At 43.9% G+C, this 19,101-nt stretch overlaps 1 protein-coding gene across 2 annotated transcripts in view; it reads right to left on the reverse strand.

Annotated features, from left to right (window-relative positions):
- Positions 1-82: 82 nt before the first annotated feature.
- The window catches only part of LOC134205086 (CLIP domain-containing serine protease B9-like), a 35,526-nt gene continuing 16,507 nt past the window's right edge, over positions 83-19,101 (reverse strand). For both annotated transcript variants that reach the window (XM_062679996.1, XM_062679997.1), the window contains exons 2-4: positions 4,582-5,107; positions 4,230-4,519; positions 83-451 (exon numbers count right to left, since the gene is read on the reverse strand). In XM_062679996.1, coding sequence (XP_062535980.1) covers positions 153-451; positions 4,230-4,519; positions 4,582-5,107 — 1,115 coding nt within the window. In that variant the 3' untranslated portion in view covers positions 83-152. The remainder of the gene's footprint in view (positions 452-4,229; positions 4,520-4,581; positions 5,108-19,101) is intronic.

A 19,101-nucleotide genomic window follows, 5' to 3' on the forward strand; every position in this document is an offset into this window, starting at 1 on the left:
TATTACTAATGCACATTTATTAATAAGTTCCCAATCTAGTGACGTGATTGGAACTGAGCTGTGAGAAAATCCCATAATAAACTATTGTTTACTGTTGATCTTTATTCAAAATTATCGCATCGAACCCAAGTCGTCATCAAACGGTCATCACATCAGCTGCGAACATTTTCCCGTATCCAGTCCACGTACGCCTGAACCCGGGTGTACACGCCCGGCCAGTCTTCCAGTCCGCACCGATTGCCAAAGGAGACGACACCCTCCAGGGTCCAGACCTTCTGCAGTTTCATCAACGGGCCACCGGAATCTCCGTGGCAGGAATCCTTGGCAAAGTCACCACCGGCGCACAGCTGCTTGGCGATGATGTCTGCTTTCTTGGTGGCGAACTTGGCACGGCACTTCTCCTGGTCGTACACTTTGATGCCTAGCTTCTGCTTGATCGCGCTGCGGCTGCCTGTTGTTGGTGGGAGAGATAAAGCAAACGCTTGACTTAGTGGGAAAGCGAATGATTTATAAGTTATTATTTGCTGTTGGGAAAATATATGCGATTAGGAGTCGTTAATAAAATACGTGACACATGTTTGTACATCGTTCATACAGATCCATTTCAGTAAAGTGTTCTCGCCTTTTTTAATGATTCAACAATATACAATACATTTAAAAGCTCCTTCTGCATATCTCATTGCATAGTTTGTAAGTGACCCCTTTGGAGGTGATATGATCTCGAAAGAGATCGCACGAGAGATATTAGTATTCACATGACTAAATATGATTTAGTCTATTCTTTATATTAATGTGCTGATTTAGAATATAATAATAAAAATAATAGTGGCCCTCCTTAGCCGTGCGGTAAAATGCGCGGCTACAAAGTAAGACCATGCTGAGGCTGGCTGGGTTCGATTCCCGGTGCCGCTCTAGGAAATTTTCGCTTTGGAACTTGTCTCGACTTCTCTGGGCATAAAAGTATCATCATGTTAGCCTCATGATATGCGATTGCAGAAATGGTAACTTGGCTTAGAAACCTCGCACTTTATAACGGAAGTGCTAATTGAACACTAAGCTGCGAGGCGGCAATGTCCCAGTGGGGGGATGTAATGCCAATGAAGAAAAATCCTCCTTTCAAGAGTGTTAGTTAGGAAGCTCGGAAGCCTCCTTTCAAGAGGCTCGGAAGCCTCCTTTCAAGAGGCTCGGAAGCCTCCTTTCAAGAGGCTCGGAAGCCTCCTTTCAAGAGGCTCGGAAGCCTCCTTTCAAGAGGCTCGGAAGCCTCCTTTCAAGAGGCTCAGAGCCTCCTTCAAGAGGCTCAGAAGCCTCCTTTCAAGAGGCCTGGAAGCCTCCTTTCAAGAGGCTCAGAAGCCTCCTTTCAAGAGGCTCAGAAGCCTCCTTTCAAGAGGCTCTGGAAGCCTCCTTTCAAGAGGCTCAGAAGCCTCCTTTCAAGAGGCTCAGGAAGCCTCCTTTCAAGAGGCTCAGAAGCCTCCTTTCAAGAGGCTCAGAAGCCTCCTTTCAAGAGGCTCAGAAGCCTCCTTTCAAGAGGCTCGGAAGCCTCCTTTCAAGAGGCTCAGAAGCCTCCTTTCAAGAGGCTCAGAAGCCTCCTTTCAAGAGGCCTCAGAAGCCTCCTTTCAAGAGGCCTCAAAGCCTCCTTTCAAGAGGCTCAGAAACCTCCTTTCAAGAGGCTCGGAAGCCTCCTTTCAAGAGGCTCAGAGCCTCCTTTCAAGAGGCTCAGAAGCCTCCTTCAAGAGGCTCAGGCCTCCTTTCAAGAGGCTCGGAAGCCTCCTTTCAAGAGGCTCAGAAGCCTCCTTTCAAGAGGCTCAGAGCCTCCTTTCAAGAGGCTCAGAAGCCTCCTTTCAAGAGGCTCAGGCCTCCTTTCAAGAGGCTCAGAAGCCTCCTTTCAAGAGGCTCAGAGCCTCCTTTCAAGAGGCTCAGGAAGCCTCCTTCAAGAGGCTCAGGCCTCCTTTCAAGAGGCTCAGAAGCCTCCTTTCAAGAGGCTCGGAAGCCTCCTTTCAAGAGGCTCAGAAGCCTCCTTTCAAGAGGCTCGGAAGCCTCCTTTCAAGAGGCTCGGAAGCCTCCTTTCAAGAGGCTCAGGCCTCCTTTCAAGAGGCTCAGCCTCCTTCAAGAGGCTCGAAGCCTCCTTTCAAGAGGCTCGGAAGCCTCCTTTCAAGAGGCTCAGAAGCCTCCTTCAAGAGGCTCAGAAGCCTCCTTTCAAGAGGCTCGGAAGCCTCCTTTCAAGAGGCTCAGGCCTCCTTTCAAGAGGCTCAGAAGCCTCCTTTCAAGAGGCTCGGAAGCCTCCTTTCAAGAGGCTCAAGCCTCCTTTCAAGAGGCTGGAAGCCTCCTTTCAAGAGGCTCAGAAGCCTCCTTTCAAGAGGCTCCAGAGCCTCCTTCAAGAGGCCTGGAAGCCTCCTTTCAAGAGGCCTGGAAGCCTCCTTTCAAGAGGCTCGGAAGCCTCCTTCAAGAGGCCTGGAAGCCTCCTTTCAAGAGGCCCGGAAGCCTCCTTTCAAGAGGCTCAGGCCTCCTTTCAAGAGGCTCAGAGCCTCCTTTCAAGAGGCTCAGGCCTCCTTTCAAGAGGCCTGGAAGCCTCCTTTCAAGAGGCTCGGAAGCCTCCTTTCAAGAGGCTCGGAAGCCTCCTTTCAAGAGGCTCGGACGCCTCCTTTCAAGAGGCTCGGAAGCCTCCTTTCAAGAGGCTCGGACGTCTCCTTTCAAGAGGCTCGGACGCCTCTTTTCAAGAGGCCTGGACGCCTCCTTTCAAGAGGCTCGGACGCCTCCTTTCAAGAGGCTCGGACGCCTCCTTTCAAGAGGCTCGGACGCCTCCTTTAAAGAGGCTCGGACGCCTCCTTTCAAGATGCTCGGAAGCCTCCTTTCAAGATGCTCGGAAGCCTCCTTTCAAGATGCTCGGAAGCCTCCTTTCAAGAGGCTCGGACGCCTCCTTTAAAGAGGCTCGGACGCCTCCTTTCAAGATGCTCGGAAGCCTCCTTTCAAGAGGCTCGGAAGCCTCCTTTCAAGAGGCTCGGAAGCCTCCTTTCAAGAGGCTCGGAAGCCTCCTTTCAAGAGGCTCGGAAGCCTCCTTTCAAGAGGCTCGGAAGCCTCCTTTCAAGAGGCTCGGAAGCCTCCTTTCAAGAGGCTCGGAAGCCTCCTTTCAAGAGGCTCGGAAGCCTCCTTTCAAGAGGCTCGGAAGCCTCCTTTCAAGAGGCTTGGAAGCCTCCTTTCAAGAGGCTCGGAAGCCTCCTTTCAAGAGGCTCGGAAGCCTCCTTTCAAGAGAATCGGAAGCCTCCTTTCAAGAGGCTCGGACGCCTCTTTTCAAGAGGCCTGGACGCCTCCTTTCAAGAGGCTCGGACGCCTCCTTTCAAGAGGCTCGGACGCCTCCTTTCAAGATGCTCGGAAGCCTCCTTTCAAGATGCTCGAGAGCCTCCTTTCAAGAGGCTCGGAAGCCGCCAAAAGTTCTCGAAGTTTTGTGGGAAGCTAGATGTATAAAATTAAATTTCAGACAATTTTTACAGAGCCATACATCCATATATATGTTAGTTTTCGGGTCCGTTATTAATATACTATCTTATGAAAAACCGCCGTCGGGGTGACAATAAGTTAAATAGGAGCGAGAATGGGTCACTGTTTTAACTACTTATAATACTTGTAGAATATATTAATTGTATCTGAGGAAAGGAAAACTAAATTATAAGAACCCTTTTTGAACGATTTTGTCATCCGACCTTCAGGCTGTCGGTAAGAGCGAAGACCCATTCTCACCCCCAGAAAAGAAAAAGGTTGAGAACTACCGCTGTAGATAAATCGTTAATAAAATGTTCTCACACACATCATCTATTCATTGGCATTAAAGCCACAAACGGCATTGTTGCTCTTGTCCAGCTGTGGCAGATAATGCAAGCAGTGTTGGTAAAATCATTCTAAAAATTCAATCCTAACACTCACGAGCGAGTAAACTTGTTTGCGATTTTTAAGGAAAACATCTTGCTTGAGTTTTTCATTTTCATTTTTCTTCCCATTGAGAAGAATAGAGAACACAAAAAAATCTTGCAATGGCTCAAACGTATGATTCAACTCGCGAATGTTTTTTTTCTCATATGAGTTCGATGTGTTGCAACTCACGCTTGATTTGAGTAATCTACTCTCTATATCTACTTTCCTGAGGTGAAACAGCCTCAATAATGAAAGAGAAAACCTGTGCACACATAACCCCTAATCTTGTTCACGATCGACAACGAAAATAACCGATTTCAACTTACCTTGAAGTGTTCGGCCAAATCCAGTGACAAAATTAACATCTCCGGCGTTTGAACTCCTGAAGCTGGGAGTCGGTAGACACACCGGTTGAATGAAATCTGTTCGTTCGACTACGCGATTCAACCGCAACAGCGCAATGTCATTCTGCATCGAGGTTTCACTGTATTCGGAATGGGCGATCTTCTCTTCAACGGGCACATCAATCGGCGGATCGGCACATATTTCCTCCCCATCTAACACTATGCAGTCAATATCTTTGGTAGTATCGTACTCGCCCAACCGGACGCTTACTCTGAAAACAATTTTAAACAAAGTTTATGGAATTGTTTGACACCACCTAAATTGGCAACATACAAAGTTCCTTCCTTTTTCTCAACCTCACCGACAACGCAATGGGCAGCGGTCAGCACGTAACGATTGTTGATCAACGATCCTCCGCAGCTGAACTTGCGCTCCGCTCGGAAATTTTCATACTGCAGCATCGCCAACCAGGGAAACTCGTCGATGTCAGCATCCTCGCCACCGTAGATTCGCATCCCGATACTGATGCCGCACTCATTTTTGGTTGGATCCGGCAGCAGACCACCGAGGCGGGTTTCCTGCTCTACTGGTTTCTCTTTGTTTTCCGGCGGCGGCGGAGAGGAACCGACGACCGGGAGGACAGTGGTTTTGGTAGTCTCAGTTTCTTTGTTATCCGTCCGTTGCTTATCCGGGCAGCACATGAAAGGCTGCGAACCGGAAGTGGCTCCAGTGCAGACGGAACGTCTCAGGAAATCTCGTTCCTCCCACGTTAGTATTCGATCACCGAAGAAGGACAGCATGCTGGGGCAGTCGTAGAAAGATAGGCAAACGCCTTGCTTGTTGGTTGGGGTTTTGCATTCTGAAATGTGAAGAGAATAAACAAAGATTGTAACAATCTGTTTCTGATTTCATAATGTAGATTGTAATGCACTGAGGTATTTTGATAGAATTTTAAGTGTATTTTTGTCTAGGGAATCTTAACTTTCGAATTATTAAACCAATTTGTATGAGGAAAAGCCAATCAAGGCAAGGATGAGTGAGCTAAGCTACAAGGGCTGCCTTACGTGATCGTTGCATCCACGTAAATCTAATTCAAAATTTGATTACAACCTAAGGCTATAGCTCTTCAAGGTCTGGCATGTTTACAAACATTCTAATCAATCTTCCACGTCCAAGTGAAACAAAATTGAGACATGAGGAACGGACTTGACCTACATCTGATTACCGTGTGACCTGCTCGCATTGTTTTTAAGATTTACACGTTACCGGTTCAAATATAATGTCCCATGCTCATTTCGTGGAAAATTACTACTCATGTCAGTTTATTTCGGCTTATTGCGAAACTAACGACGCATCGGTTAAATGCGTGCCATAGGAACCGCAAAACAACTCACCTTTGGGTTGCTTCTACTCAAGTCTGCCCTTGCGTGGTAGAAGCCAAAAGTAAGAAAAATGCAAATTGTAATGGCAGTTCGACTGATCGTGTAATTATGTTACGTTTCGGCTATGCAGTCTTGGTAATCAAAAGATAATTTTGATTTTATTTATATTTATAAAATCAAAATTATCGTTCGATTACCAAGACTGCATTGCCGAAACGTAGCGAGAAATGCAAAAACATCTGGTAAGTTCTTTACCTTTACAAATCGTGGGTGGCTATATCTTCTGTATATTGTCGCAAATCGGTACTTGGGATTGATATCTAGATATCTATCTAGATATTGATATCTAGATATCTTTTCCTATACAGAAGCAGTTGTATAGGCCACGTCCTTACAATCACGGAAGGATGGGAAGGATTGCTAGTTCAACATCTACTAGTGAAGATGTAGGGAACCCATATTACCTTCATAGATGTCTGAGGAAGGAAATTTGTGTTAGTGGGTTGGGTAAATAATAGGGAACTCTATTCGACAATATAGACTGTGCGTTCTTTACCTTTACTGTCCATAAATTCATAACGGTTCCATATAGATAGGAAATCAAGAAAATCAACGCCTGTTACGAATTTATGGGCAGTTTACTATCGTGTTAAATTTTAACTCCTCGTTTATTTTATCAACTTAAATTTATGTTTTTTTTCTCTCATCCTGGGCTATGATGAATAAAACTCAAATTTGGCTTCTTCCGTGGACCATCATACTTGAGTCGATGCAGCTCTCTCTCTTTTCAATATCATTCATACATTCAAAGTTAATTGCCTATATGCCGGGTATTAAGCCACCCGGAGTGGAAATTAATTACTAGGGTGGGTGTACCAATTGTCGCCATACCTAAGAACAACTATTTTTAAAAAAATAAGTAAAAGGCATGTGGGTGGACTTTACATATCAAGCGAAAGGTTTTACTTCCTGCTCCTTAGAACAGCTGTGAAAACCACAATAAAATTTGTTATAATCATCAAAATTGATTAATCCATAATAGGAACGCATGCACCAGTTATGGCACTATTCTTAATTTCCCGAGCAGGAGCGACGACCTCAATAACAGAAATTGGTATGAACTAGCCTTGCATAAGAGGTAAAATACCAAAAAATAATACCAAAAACTTCTATGCAGAATACTTGAGGCATAACTTGCTTAGGTATTTCAATACCAAATGAATATCAATTAGTTATGCATTTGGTATTGAGGTTCAATTTAATAACTGAGTATATTATTGCACAAGTATTGTGCATATTAGTTTTTGGTATTATTCCTTTGGTATTTTACCTCTTATGCAGGGCTAGTTCATAACAGAATATGGTATCAATAACAGAATTAGGTATCATTGAGCCATTTACTCCTGCTCGGGTTTGGTTACTTATTTGGCAAATCCCATTGTTTTCTTATGGGACTGGCCAAATAGAGACCACTAGTGCGACAACTGGTGCAAGGGACGTCAAAAATTAAGCAAAATCGATTTTTACAATTATGCTTTGCTTGTTTTGGAGGATATCAAAGGTTTTGTCGTATCATATGAATACGCTTTATCGATATGAACTTGGTTTACGGTTATTTGGTTGGCCATTTGGCTTATAAAGCACTAGTGCGACAACTGGTGCTATAGCCACAACTGGTACATCTAGCCTATGTCTGAAACTTGATTATGCAGCCTAAAATTGTTCACTTTTTTGGGTTGGAAATTTAATTTACTTTCATATAGGTAACACGAAAGTTGAATTATTTTGATTAAAAAAACATGTATAGATAAGGTCACATGTATTTTTTTAAAAATTCCAATCCTACGTATTTAAAAGTTTTCAACATATCACTGTTAATAACATTTTAAAAGCATTTTAAAATATACTTCCTATACTTCACCATGTTGAAAAACAGTGATTTCACGCACACGTACGTCGCCGCTAGATGGCAACAGCGCGGCTGCGTCAAAGCGAATTGACGCGAGAATCACACCGAATTGGTGGTGGCCTGGCAGCTTGTTCGAAGTGCTCGACCAGCGTTTCAGCTGACCCTGGGTAGACTTGTTCGTCGATTTAAGTTTCCCGTAAGTTCTTTCAGGAATTCTCGCTTAACTTTTCAAAAGGACCTAAGTAACATTTTTTTCATGAATCAATTTGAGTGCTGCAATCAAAATTCATGAAAAAAATGTTACTTAAATCCTTTTGAAAAGTTAAGCGAAAATTCTTCGAGATGAATCGGCCAAGTTCTCCCAAGTTTTTTTTTCTATTTAAGTTCCTCCATAAATTCATATAATCCAGACATTTCTCTAGGTATACCTCTGGAAGTTCCTTCAGGATTTTTTTTATTCGCTTATACTAAGACCAGTCTTCACGAAAACATGAGCGGCGCTGAGCTTGAGTGCAGTTTTTGCAAGTTCATGTTCATCCCGAGCGCGCGTTCTCCTTCAAGCTCGTGTTCACCATCAGCATCGAACATGGGTGCGAAAAATGAACGCGGTGCGGCTCAGCTTAGGCTCGAGCTCAAGTTCAAAACTTGGGCTGTGTGTTCAGGCTGTGTGCTCAGACTGTGTGCTTAGGCTGAGAACTGAGGCTGTGAGAATAGGTTTTGGGCCGAGCGCGATGCTTTACGATTATGCGGCACGTTTCGTATTCGCCATAGTTGAGCGGCATAGCAAAAAAAGATGAATCGGAGTTGGTAGATGAAAACAATTTGTGCTTTCAGCATTTGCATTTGCGTGCGTCAAAACGGGAAAACAGTCAAAACGTTCGCAAAAGTACCCATTCTGCGTGGTCCTTTAGTATGCGAAAAGCAAGCGTGTTATGTTTTAACTTTAACATGAAAATTTAGTGTGTTAGCAAAGATGGTACATAACATTATTGTTTCTATCCAGCTTCATTAAAATAATGAAACTCAATTGGGGAAACATTTATGTTTCATTATAAAATCTTCCTAATAAACAAAAACATAAAAAGTGTACAATAAACGGATTAGTTAATTAATTGCCACTAGCATGTTTGGGTCCAGTCTAGAGTGTTTTCGTGAGGGAAACATTTTTGACGCCTTGGGCATAGTATATTCATTGTGTTTGCTACATAAGATACACAAAACCCATGTATACAATGGCAGGCATAGAAAAGCCTAAATTATAACGGTTCCTTTAAATGCTAATAGGGAACACTTAGTTCAAAACAGGTCAAGTTGCAGTTGAAATGTAGACCCATTGAAGAAGAAATGTTTCGATATTGTAAACTGTGTGTCAACTTATTTTGTTTTCCACAAACCCTCAACAAATTGTGTTGAACATATAGAATTGTTTTTTTCTATAGTAGGTAGATACATAGTAAAGTACATGAGTTAAAATGTATGCATTAGTTGTTCAATAATTCCGATTTCACAAGGAGGATTATATAATCATGAATTGAATACTTCTGATTATTCATTATTGCATTGCCAAAATATGTACACACATTTCCATCCCAAGTAGAGAGAAATCCCTCAGTGCCGGACAACTTAGTCACATTACGTAAAATTCTATAAATTTCGGGTTCTGTGACAGGTACCCTGCATATACAAAATATACGATCCATATTTAATTATTTGAACATGATTTCCGATGATGTATACTTTGATAATGACTGAAGGTAAAAAAATCACGGACTACAAAACCGTCCTCCAATATCGTAAACTTTAGCGGCATTTTAAAATATAACCCCGTTCCTACTCGCTTGAATCAAATACAATGAGGTCGGTCTTTGCGAGGGGAATACGTTCCACGTACATCCGCATAGAAAAACTTTGTAAAAAAATTCGCGTAGAAAAACGGTGTAAATGTCGAAATCCGCTTAAAAATCGCGTGATTCATGAAATCCACTTAAAAGCGACCCCAGTATAAACATTCATAAGACAATTTTTAACTTGTGTAAAGATAAGTCAGCAAGTAGTGCGACTTTTAAAGGAAATTACATAAAACTTAAAGTTCCCACCTTTTTCAAAGTCGAAGACAATATTTAAAAAAAAATGCACAGGGAAGCAACCGAAAGAATTTTTAAAACTGTTCTAAACAAGTCTAAAGGACATTCAATTGAAAATGGTTAGAAGTACAAATTTTGTTAAGAAAATTATTTTGAGCTTTTTAGTGGAATATCTTCACTTGTCATAAGACGAGTTTGTACAATCCCATTGAATTCCACCACTTAATTGTATCTTGACAGATACGTATTTCGATCTCAACAGTAAGGCCGTCTTCAGTGTCTCGTACTTGACTCGACTATCTGTCAAGATATATCTTGTACAATTGTACAATTAAGTGGTGGAATTCAATGGGATTGTACAAACTCGTCTTATGACAAGTGAAGTACAAAGTTGGACTTTTCTTATGCTGTTACCGTTTAGGAAGTGAAGCCGTGTTATAGTGCTCCAAATAGGCTAGTGGTGGAAGTCTGCTTGCATAGAGACCAAGCAAGAATCAGGTATAAGAATATGTGAGTGGACCGGTTAGCTCGAACATTATCCTCTTTCCCAATTCCCCTAATTAGGACCCATAGGTATTTATTACCTAAGCCCTCGTGGTCAGCCCTGAGCATCCGAGGGTTTCGGAAGATTCGACCAGAAGAGCTGAACACCTACGAATCGTTTGCATAGGTGTGGACGAACCGTCGGAGAAGTCCGTAATAGCGACGCATCCCCTTCCCATCCACATCGGCTCAGCAAACTGAATTTGTGCTCCGAGAGAGAACCAATGAGGACCAGCTTTCGTCCGTAGCCCTCGATTCCTCCGTCCAAGAACCGCTGGGGAACTCAAGAGAGGCGAGGTTTTATCGTCGTTGCATCAGCCGATCATTCGCGTGGAAACGTACACCAGCGCATGGTCCCCCCCATAATCGGTGACCCCACCGCTGCCACCAACGTTCTATCGTCGTCTTCATCAGGCGATCGCCGCATGGTAACGTACACCAGCGCATGGTCCCCTTCCTCATCAGCAGTGATTCCCAAGCCGGCCGCCACCCTTACACTACACACTCACACTACCATTGTAAGTACACAATAAAAGTTGGTAAAAAGCATAGACCGTGTTTGTATTTCCGATCAGTGTTCCGAGCCGACCCTGAAGTTAGTGTTGAGAGGCCTCAGCTGGTAGCGGAGCTCAAAGGGAGTCCCAGCAGATAATAATGCTTATGTTTTTCGTAGAATATCATTTTACTCTTTCATTGAGGATATTTTAAATATCTACGCGCATAACAAGATGATAAATAAGTTCCTTTTTACTTTTACGAAGAATCATCGAACCATTGAAATTCAATTATATTAAAACTAGAGTTTCAACACTAAAACGCTAACCCAAGCCAACCAAGCAATGTCTGTTGATTGTAACCGATGTTTTGTACCGTGCTCAAAGCGGCACTCACAGCCGCGCTGAAAACATCAATGTTCGAGCGCCGCTGTGAGCGCGGTGCAAAACATGAGCATCCAGCCTACGCTCGGGCTCATGCTCATTTTTACGAGTGCACGTTCGAGCCCGAAGCGAATGTTCATTCGAGTGCGGCAGCACGGATAAACATTTGCGCGGGGCTGCACCTTGAAGACTGACTAAGACCGGAGTGGCCTGTACAGTGCATAAAAGTCTTCTCCGTTCAGCGCGGTTCATGGCTGCATGTCGTCAAACAAACAGTCTTGTGGCTTACACCCGATCGAACCACTTTGCCTGCAGCGCACCTCGCCTTCTTGTTCCCGTCGGATTGTTGTCGAGAACTATATTCATCGGATTACTGTCCGACATTCTGCCTACGTGCCCAGCCCACCACAGTCGTCCGATTTTCGCGGTGTGAATGATGGGTAATTCTCCCAACAGCTGATGCTACTCGTAATTCATTCGCCTTATGCAGGTATCGACCGCCATCTGCACCTCACAATGCTACGCAGAGCTTTCCTTTCATAAACTCCAAGTGCGCGTTGGTCCTCCTTGAGCAACGTCCAGGTCTCGTGTCCGTAAAGATCTACCGGTCAAATGAGCGTTTTATAGATAGTCAAATTATGAGAAGGGCTGTCTGGCCGTATATCGTTCGGCGAATGCCATTTGGTCGAAGGCCACTAGGCCGAAAGTTGTTTGGTCGAATATACCATTTGGCCGAAAGTCTATTGGTTGATAGGGTCATTTGGACGATTAGGACATTTGGCCGAATAGAACATTTGGCCGAATAGGACATTTGGCCGAATAGGAAATTTGGTCGAATAGGACAAATGGCCGAACACGCCATTTGGCCAAATAAGACATTTGGCCGAAAAGGTCATTATGCCGATTGGGTCAATTGTCCGAAAAGGACATTTGGCAGAATAGGACATTTGGCTATTATTATACATATTTTTCATAAACTATTAATCCTAGTTACTAAGAACAATGAACAATTGTAGATTACTGTGATTTACACCACTCAACTGTTTGTTTACTTTACAAAATAGACCCTTGAACCGGTACTCGGTAAAACCGTTTACCGATTTCAGGCAGTTCAAATACGGTCCAGGAAATGCAATGCCATAACTTTTGAAATCATAAAAATTAGAAATGCCGCATTATTGGTTTGCTTATGTCCCAAACTTAACGCTTGAATCAAATTCCTGATTAATTTTGGCATAGTTTATGTGTCGTTTCCATTATCATCCATTTTAAGTCCGGAATAACTCCGGAACCAAGTGACTAATCCTAAAAATCCATAAAAATCCTAAAAGTTTATTAAATTCCGATGTTTTAGTGAAAGTTGTGAAAAATCCCAGATTAATACACCTAGCGGCGATGGTGCCTTTCTCGTTCGTTCAAAAGAGTTGAGAAATATATTTAAAAATTCTAAAATAACACCAATAAGCTATGAGGGAGTCAAGCGTTTCCCGTTAGGCGTGATCGGGACGCATTATTTTTCCCCGATGGGCGACGTGGGATACAAGCCACCAAAAAGCAACGTGTTCAACCGAACAAGAACTAAAACAGAAGACGCTGAGAGTATAGCTAGCCTGTCCGGGCACACTGAAAATAACTTTTCAGGAGGTAAGTCCCATCCTTTTCGGCCGCTTTTCGGGCACCCCGGGGACACCAATCCGGGCAATAAGTCCCACCAGATCTAACGACCCAGCTCCTTCTTCCGACCCTCTCCCTGGGTCCAGAAAACATATCTGAATATGTACGAGTCTCCCGTTGATTACTGCACCGCTCCGATTTGTTCCGGGGGACAGCAACTCAACCATCCCCTGATTTCTTCCCATCTGACCAGCACAACTCGACCAGTGCATCGAACGATTCGCCGATACCTTCTAGCGGTTCGGACCAAGGTAGCACACTTGCTCCCTTCCCGACCCACACTCTCCCGTGGGAAGTCAATCTCTGTCTCCAGTGGAACATCAACGGTTTCTGGATCAACCTCCCCAACCTAGAGCTGCTCACGCATGACAACCCGCCGTGGATCATTGGCCTTCAGGAGGTCAATCGTGTTGTGCTCGACTCCATGGATCGCTCCCTTGGAGGGAAGTACAGGTGGAGCATCAAGATAGGTTCGACTATCCGGCATTCTTAACCCGTTAACGCTCAGTGATCTATGTATAGATCAGAAGCGCTTAACGCCCAGTGATCTATTTATAGATCAGTTACATTTTTATGGGCTGCAAAATGGTGGGTTGACATCAAGGAAGGAGCGCACAACAGAGCTCTGGTCCCCACAAGTCCCTATCTCACGCTTCTACGGGTCGTTCGATGACAAAAGACCGCCAGCTAAGGGTTGCGTACTTAGCTGGTAGTGCAGCCTGGGCACTGTTGTCCTTCTGACATCTGCTAGAGTGAGAAGGTACGCCTCGAGCGTCTGTTCACCAGGAGGTGCGGCTCAAACAGCGTCTGCCTGGTACCCAACGGCTGATTAACGAAATGCTGTATCGCGTCAGCTATACCTAAGGTGGCAGCCCCATCATCGCGATGTAGGTAACGCGACCCCGGTAAGGTAGCTTACTGAAGCCTCTCAAATACCACCAAAAATTGAGATAGTAGAAAAAGAGAATGTTATTTTTGGCAACCGACCCGGCAACGAAATAAGGACTATGATTGGAAACTCGGTACCTGGAATGTCAGGACCCTAAATGAACCTGGACGAGTGCCCAAGCAGCACGCGCAACATCTTCAAATAGGTGTTTGTTCCTAATAAATTGCATTGAAGACACTGGCAATACATCGAGTCACATTAAAGCCACTTTCCAGTCTCAGAAAATCACAATGTTTCATTTCCGTTTAAGTGGCGTCGCAATATTTTTCTAATCTGACTTCTTGGGTGGTTTAAAATTCGATGTGTTTCATATCAGAAACAAAACAGATAAGTTGCAGAATTAATAACACTTCGGTCCATTGCTGTTACGACAATGTTTCCGATAGGTTGCAAAACACTTTGAGCTCAGCTGAGCAGAATTTTATTTTTGACAGGTCTCCTGCATGTTCCGTATAAGGTACAATGAAGTTACAAATGACTTTGTTGTTTATGTAGTGCACTTGTAGCAGAATCTCCAAATAGAATTGTTGGTGTGATGTTTATAGTAGCAGGTTGCAAATCTCAAGGTCCATTGTTCGATTCCCGGTTGGTTTTTGTGTTTTTATTTTCATTGTAGCCGCAAGATGTTGCAAATAGGCTCCACCTCTTGCGCTTTTTGTGTCACAAACGAGTTCCAAATACGACGCGTTGGGCATAAGTCAGACCTTCAGTAAGTCACACCACAGTTGTTGTTACTCACTGAGAAACAAGAGGTGTTGCTTGGGTGAGCCTTCTGGCTCGTGAACTGCAGAAGGTTGGAGTGAACGTGGCAGCTATTCAAGAAGTCCGATGGCCTAGATCCGGAGAACGTTAATTCCGAGCCGTGGACCCCACGACCAATACTGCATTCAAGTATAACATCTATCACAGCGGCGGTGAAAAAGCAGAGCATGGAGTTGGTTTCGTAGTGATGGGCAAGCAGATGAAGCGAGTGATGCGGTGGAAACCCATTAGCGAACGAATCTGTGTGTTGAGGATACGGGGCAAATTCTTCAATTACAGCCTAATCAACGTTTACGCACCGACAAACGATAAATCTGACGACGTGAAGGACACGTTTTATGAATGTCTTGATAAAGCTTATGGAGAGTGCCCAAAGCATGACGTGAAAATTGTTATCGGAGACGCTAACGCTCAAGTCGGTAGAGAGAACTTTTTCCGTCCCATAATCGGTAGGGAGAGCCTTCACTCCGCTACCAATGACAACGGCCTACGGCTAGTAAATTTTGCTGCTGCCAGAGGGATGGTCATCAGTAGCACCTACTTTGCACGAAAGAACATCCGAAAGCACACCTGGAGACACCCAAATGGTGAAACTTGCAACCAGATAGACCATGTTCTGGTGGATGGGCGCCATTTCTCGGATGTTATCGATGTGCCGACATTCAGAGGTCCGAACATTGACTCTGATCACTACCTCGTTTTCAGTAAAATTCGATCACGGTTGTCAACTGTATCGAACGAAAGATCACAGCGAACGATGCGTTACAATATCCAGCGATTGTCGGCGGAAGGAGTATCGGCTGAGTACCACCAGAAGCTCGACGAACGGATAAGTGCAATCAACGTTAGCGACAACATCAACGATCTATGGAAGTCGATCTATGGAGCGGTGAGCACAACAGCACGAGAAGTGGTAGGCACTGCACAAGGGCGACCCAGGACGAGTTGGTTCGATGTGGAGTGTCAGAGAGTGACAGACAAGAAGAACGTTGCCAGAAGCCGGATGTTGGTGTCGGGTACCCGATCGAATAGAGATCGGTAAAAGGAAGCAAGAGCAGCCGAAGAACGAACCCACCGCTGGAAGAAAAAAGAGTACGAAGAACAAGTTATTAGTGAGGCGCAGGGAAAAATGGAGCAGAACGATATGCGGAGGTTTTATGAGTCTGTCAATGGCGTGCGGAGAAAGACAGCGCCATCTCCCGTCATGTGCAACGACCAACAAGGGAATTTGCTGACAGATAAAACTGAAGTGGCTGCCAGGTGGGAACAACACTTCGAGACTTTGTTGAATGGAGGAAGTGACGGTGCATCGGTGAACAGAATAAATATTAGCAACGATGGACAAGCTGGGGAGTCACCTACACTAGATGAGGTTAAAAAAGCTGTCAAAGAGCTGAAAAACAATAAGGCTGCGGGGAAGGACCAGCTCCCGGCTGAACTTCTCAAACATGGCAGTGAGCAGCTTTATGAAGTTCTGCACCATATTATGTCGAAAATATGGGAAGACGAGGAAATGCCTGCTAGCTGGTTGGACGGCCTCATTTGCTCTCTCTTTAAGAAAGGGCACAGACTGGAGTGCGCCAATTACCGAGGAATAACCCTCCTTAATTCGGCGTACGAAATAATGTCCCGTATTCTGTTCAACAGATTGAGACCGCTTGAAGAGTCCTTCGTCGACGAATACCAAGCAGGTTTTCGTGAGGGCCGATCAACGACGGATCAAATGTTTACCCTGAGACAAATTCTTGATAAATTCCGGGAGTACAACTTGCAGACACATCATCTGTTTATTGATTTCAAGGCGGCGTACGATTCAGTGAAACGGAATGAATTATGGCAAATTATGCTTGAACATGGTTTTCCGGCGAAACTGATACGGCTGATTCGTATAACGTTGGACGGATCGAAATCATGTGTAAGGGATGAAATATCGACGTCATTTGTTACCTCGAGTTGACGTAAAGTCAATGTCAACTTCTCTCCCCGAACAGCCAAGATAGCCGTGTGGTGTCGGTAGCCAGTTATCTGACTAAGAATAGCTACGGATTGCCTGTTCCGGTGGTAGAACCATACAGGTGACCCCAAATTCTTGGTGTGATGCGGCTTTATGCTTACCGTGCCTACGAATGAATGGTTAGGGGGGTCTTAAAAGAACCTAACCGCTAACGGAGCCTGTGAAGCACCAGGGCACCCTTCACAGTATCTAGCCCTTGCTGCGCTAACCGGAGCTATGGCGTAGTTGACTTTTTGCTTCTCCGAAATAATCGGCTACTCTTATTCAATCTCAACTTGAGGTTAAATAAGGGTGGGATTATGAGCATGTTTTTATTTAGTTTTTCAACAAATTGTCACCTATATGGATTCGCTTTATGCGTTATACACATTGTACTCTGTGTTTCGTCTTTGACTTTCTTGATAAGATACCAATTTGGTTTCATCGTTGCTGTTCATATTAATGCTGAAGTTGTGGAGTGTATTATCTTAATTTGCAATGGCTTCAGTTAAGATAGCTCAAATCAATCTTCAGCATAAAAGAACAGCAACGATTAATCTTTGTAGACTTATGCAAAATGGCAATTCCCAAGTGGCTTTGGTGCAGGAACCCTATTTTCGCAAGGGTAGCTTCTACCTTGGTAACCTAGTGACTTAGTAACCGGTTTTTGCTGCTTTCAGTAAAAAAAAAATGGCAAACTCTCTATCAATGCCGCGTGCATGTGTGCTTGTTAACAATGTTATTGTTGCTACACTTATCTCTGAACTAACAACCAGAGATGTATGTGCTGTCACAATTGATGCAACTGGCGGAATCCCCGTCAGGAAATACGTCTATTGTTCGGTTTATTTACCACATGATGAACCATCCCCTACGGATGCTTTCAAACGAGTTGTCATATATTGCACTTCAAAAAGCCTTCCGCTAATTGTCGGCAGTGATGCTAATGCTCATCACATCATCTGGGGTAGCTCGGATATCAATCTGAGAGGCTCCAGCTTGATGGAATACTTTAGTAGTACCGAACTTAGTTTACTTAACATAGGCAATCGCCCAACCTTTATGGTATCTAATAGAGCAGAAATGTTAGACATAACCCTTTGCTCCAATAGAATCAGTCACGAGTTGACGAATTGGCTTGTGTCAGATGAGGAATCGATATCTGACCATCGCTACATCTACTTTGATCATTTGAATGTTACTTCGCAGACCTTGCGTTTTAGAAATCCTCGTTCAACAAACTGGGATCTTTACACAGAGTTGCTCTCTAACAAATTTCATGGATATCTACCTTCTATGTAAACTCCTACCGACTTGGATGATGCAGTTGATACTACAACGTTGCACATCGTGGAAGCTTTCGAAGAAGCTTGCCCTTTACGTTCTGTAAAAACCTCAAGAGGAACCCCTTGGTGGAATTCCGATTTGGCTAAGCTAAGGAAGCAGTTGGAACAGACGCCATTCAGCAGGGACGGATTCTTTCAAGTTGGCTCGCAAAGCTTACAAGAAGGCTCTACGATCTGCTGAACGATCCGGCTGGAAAAACCTTTGTGCAAATGTTTCCAATTTGAGTGAAGCCAGTCGATTGAATAAAATTCTTGCGAGATCCAAGGATTTCCAAGTTGGCGAAATTCGCAAGCCAAATGGCGACTACACTTCTTCTGATGAAGAATCGTTAGAGCACTTATTTGATACGCACTTCCCTGGATGTGTCGATATAACATCTTCGGATGATCCTGATGACTTTTCATGTAGCTATGGGTCTTGGGCTCAAGCACGTAGAATCATAACTACTGAATCGATTCAATGGGCACTTAACAGTTTTGCTCCCTACAAATCTCCAGGGGAGAATGGGATTTATCCCGTTCTACTTCAGAGAGGTTTTGAACATATCAAACATGTTTTGAAAAAGCTTTTAGTATGCAGTTTTGCAACTGGGTATATTCCCATATCCTGGCGGGATGTCACTGTAAAGTTTATCCCAAAAGGAGGACGTGCTTCGTATGAAGAAGCAAAGAGTTTTAGACCCATCAGTCTGACCTCATTTCTTCTGAAATGCTTAGAACGTATTATCGATCATCACATTCTTGATGACTGTTTGGCAAACATGCCTCTTCATGTTAATCAACATGCTTACCAATCAGGAAAGTCCACCGTGACTCTTGTACACAAGGTTGTGTACGATATCGAGAAAGCATTCGCTCAAAAGCAATCGTGCTTGGGTGCTTTCTTAGATATTGAAGGTGCTTTCGACAACGTGTCTTTCGATGCAATATTGGAAGCCGCACGTTGTCATGGGCTACCTAATATTATTACCAAATGGATTCACCAGATACTTAAAAACCGACATCTCTACTCGACATTACGTCAAGCAGCGATTAGGAAATTAAGTGTCTGCGGATGCCCTCAAGGGGGAGTATTATCTCCACTTTTGTGGAATCTCGTTGCAGATACGCTATTGAGGTTACTCAATAATGGTGGTTTTCCTACCTATGGATTTGCCGACGACTATCTTACATTGATAGTGGGTTTGTGCATTACTACCTTATTCGACCTGATGCAAAATGCTCTCAGGTAGTTGAAAGTTGGTGTCGCCAATATGGCCTTTCGGTCAATCCGAATAAAACATCTATTGTTCTTTTCACGGAAAAACGTAATCGTAATGGTATTCGTCCATTA

Source organism: Armigeres subalbatus, chromosome 1 (assembly GCF_024139115.2).
Source record: "Armigeres subalbatus isolate Guangzhou_Male chromosome 1, GZ_Asu_2, whole genome shotgun sequence".
Lineage (NCBI taxonomy): Eukaryota > Metazoa > Arthropoda > Insecta > Diptera > Culicidae > Armigeres > Armigeres subalbatus.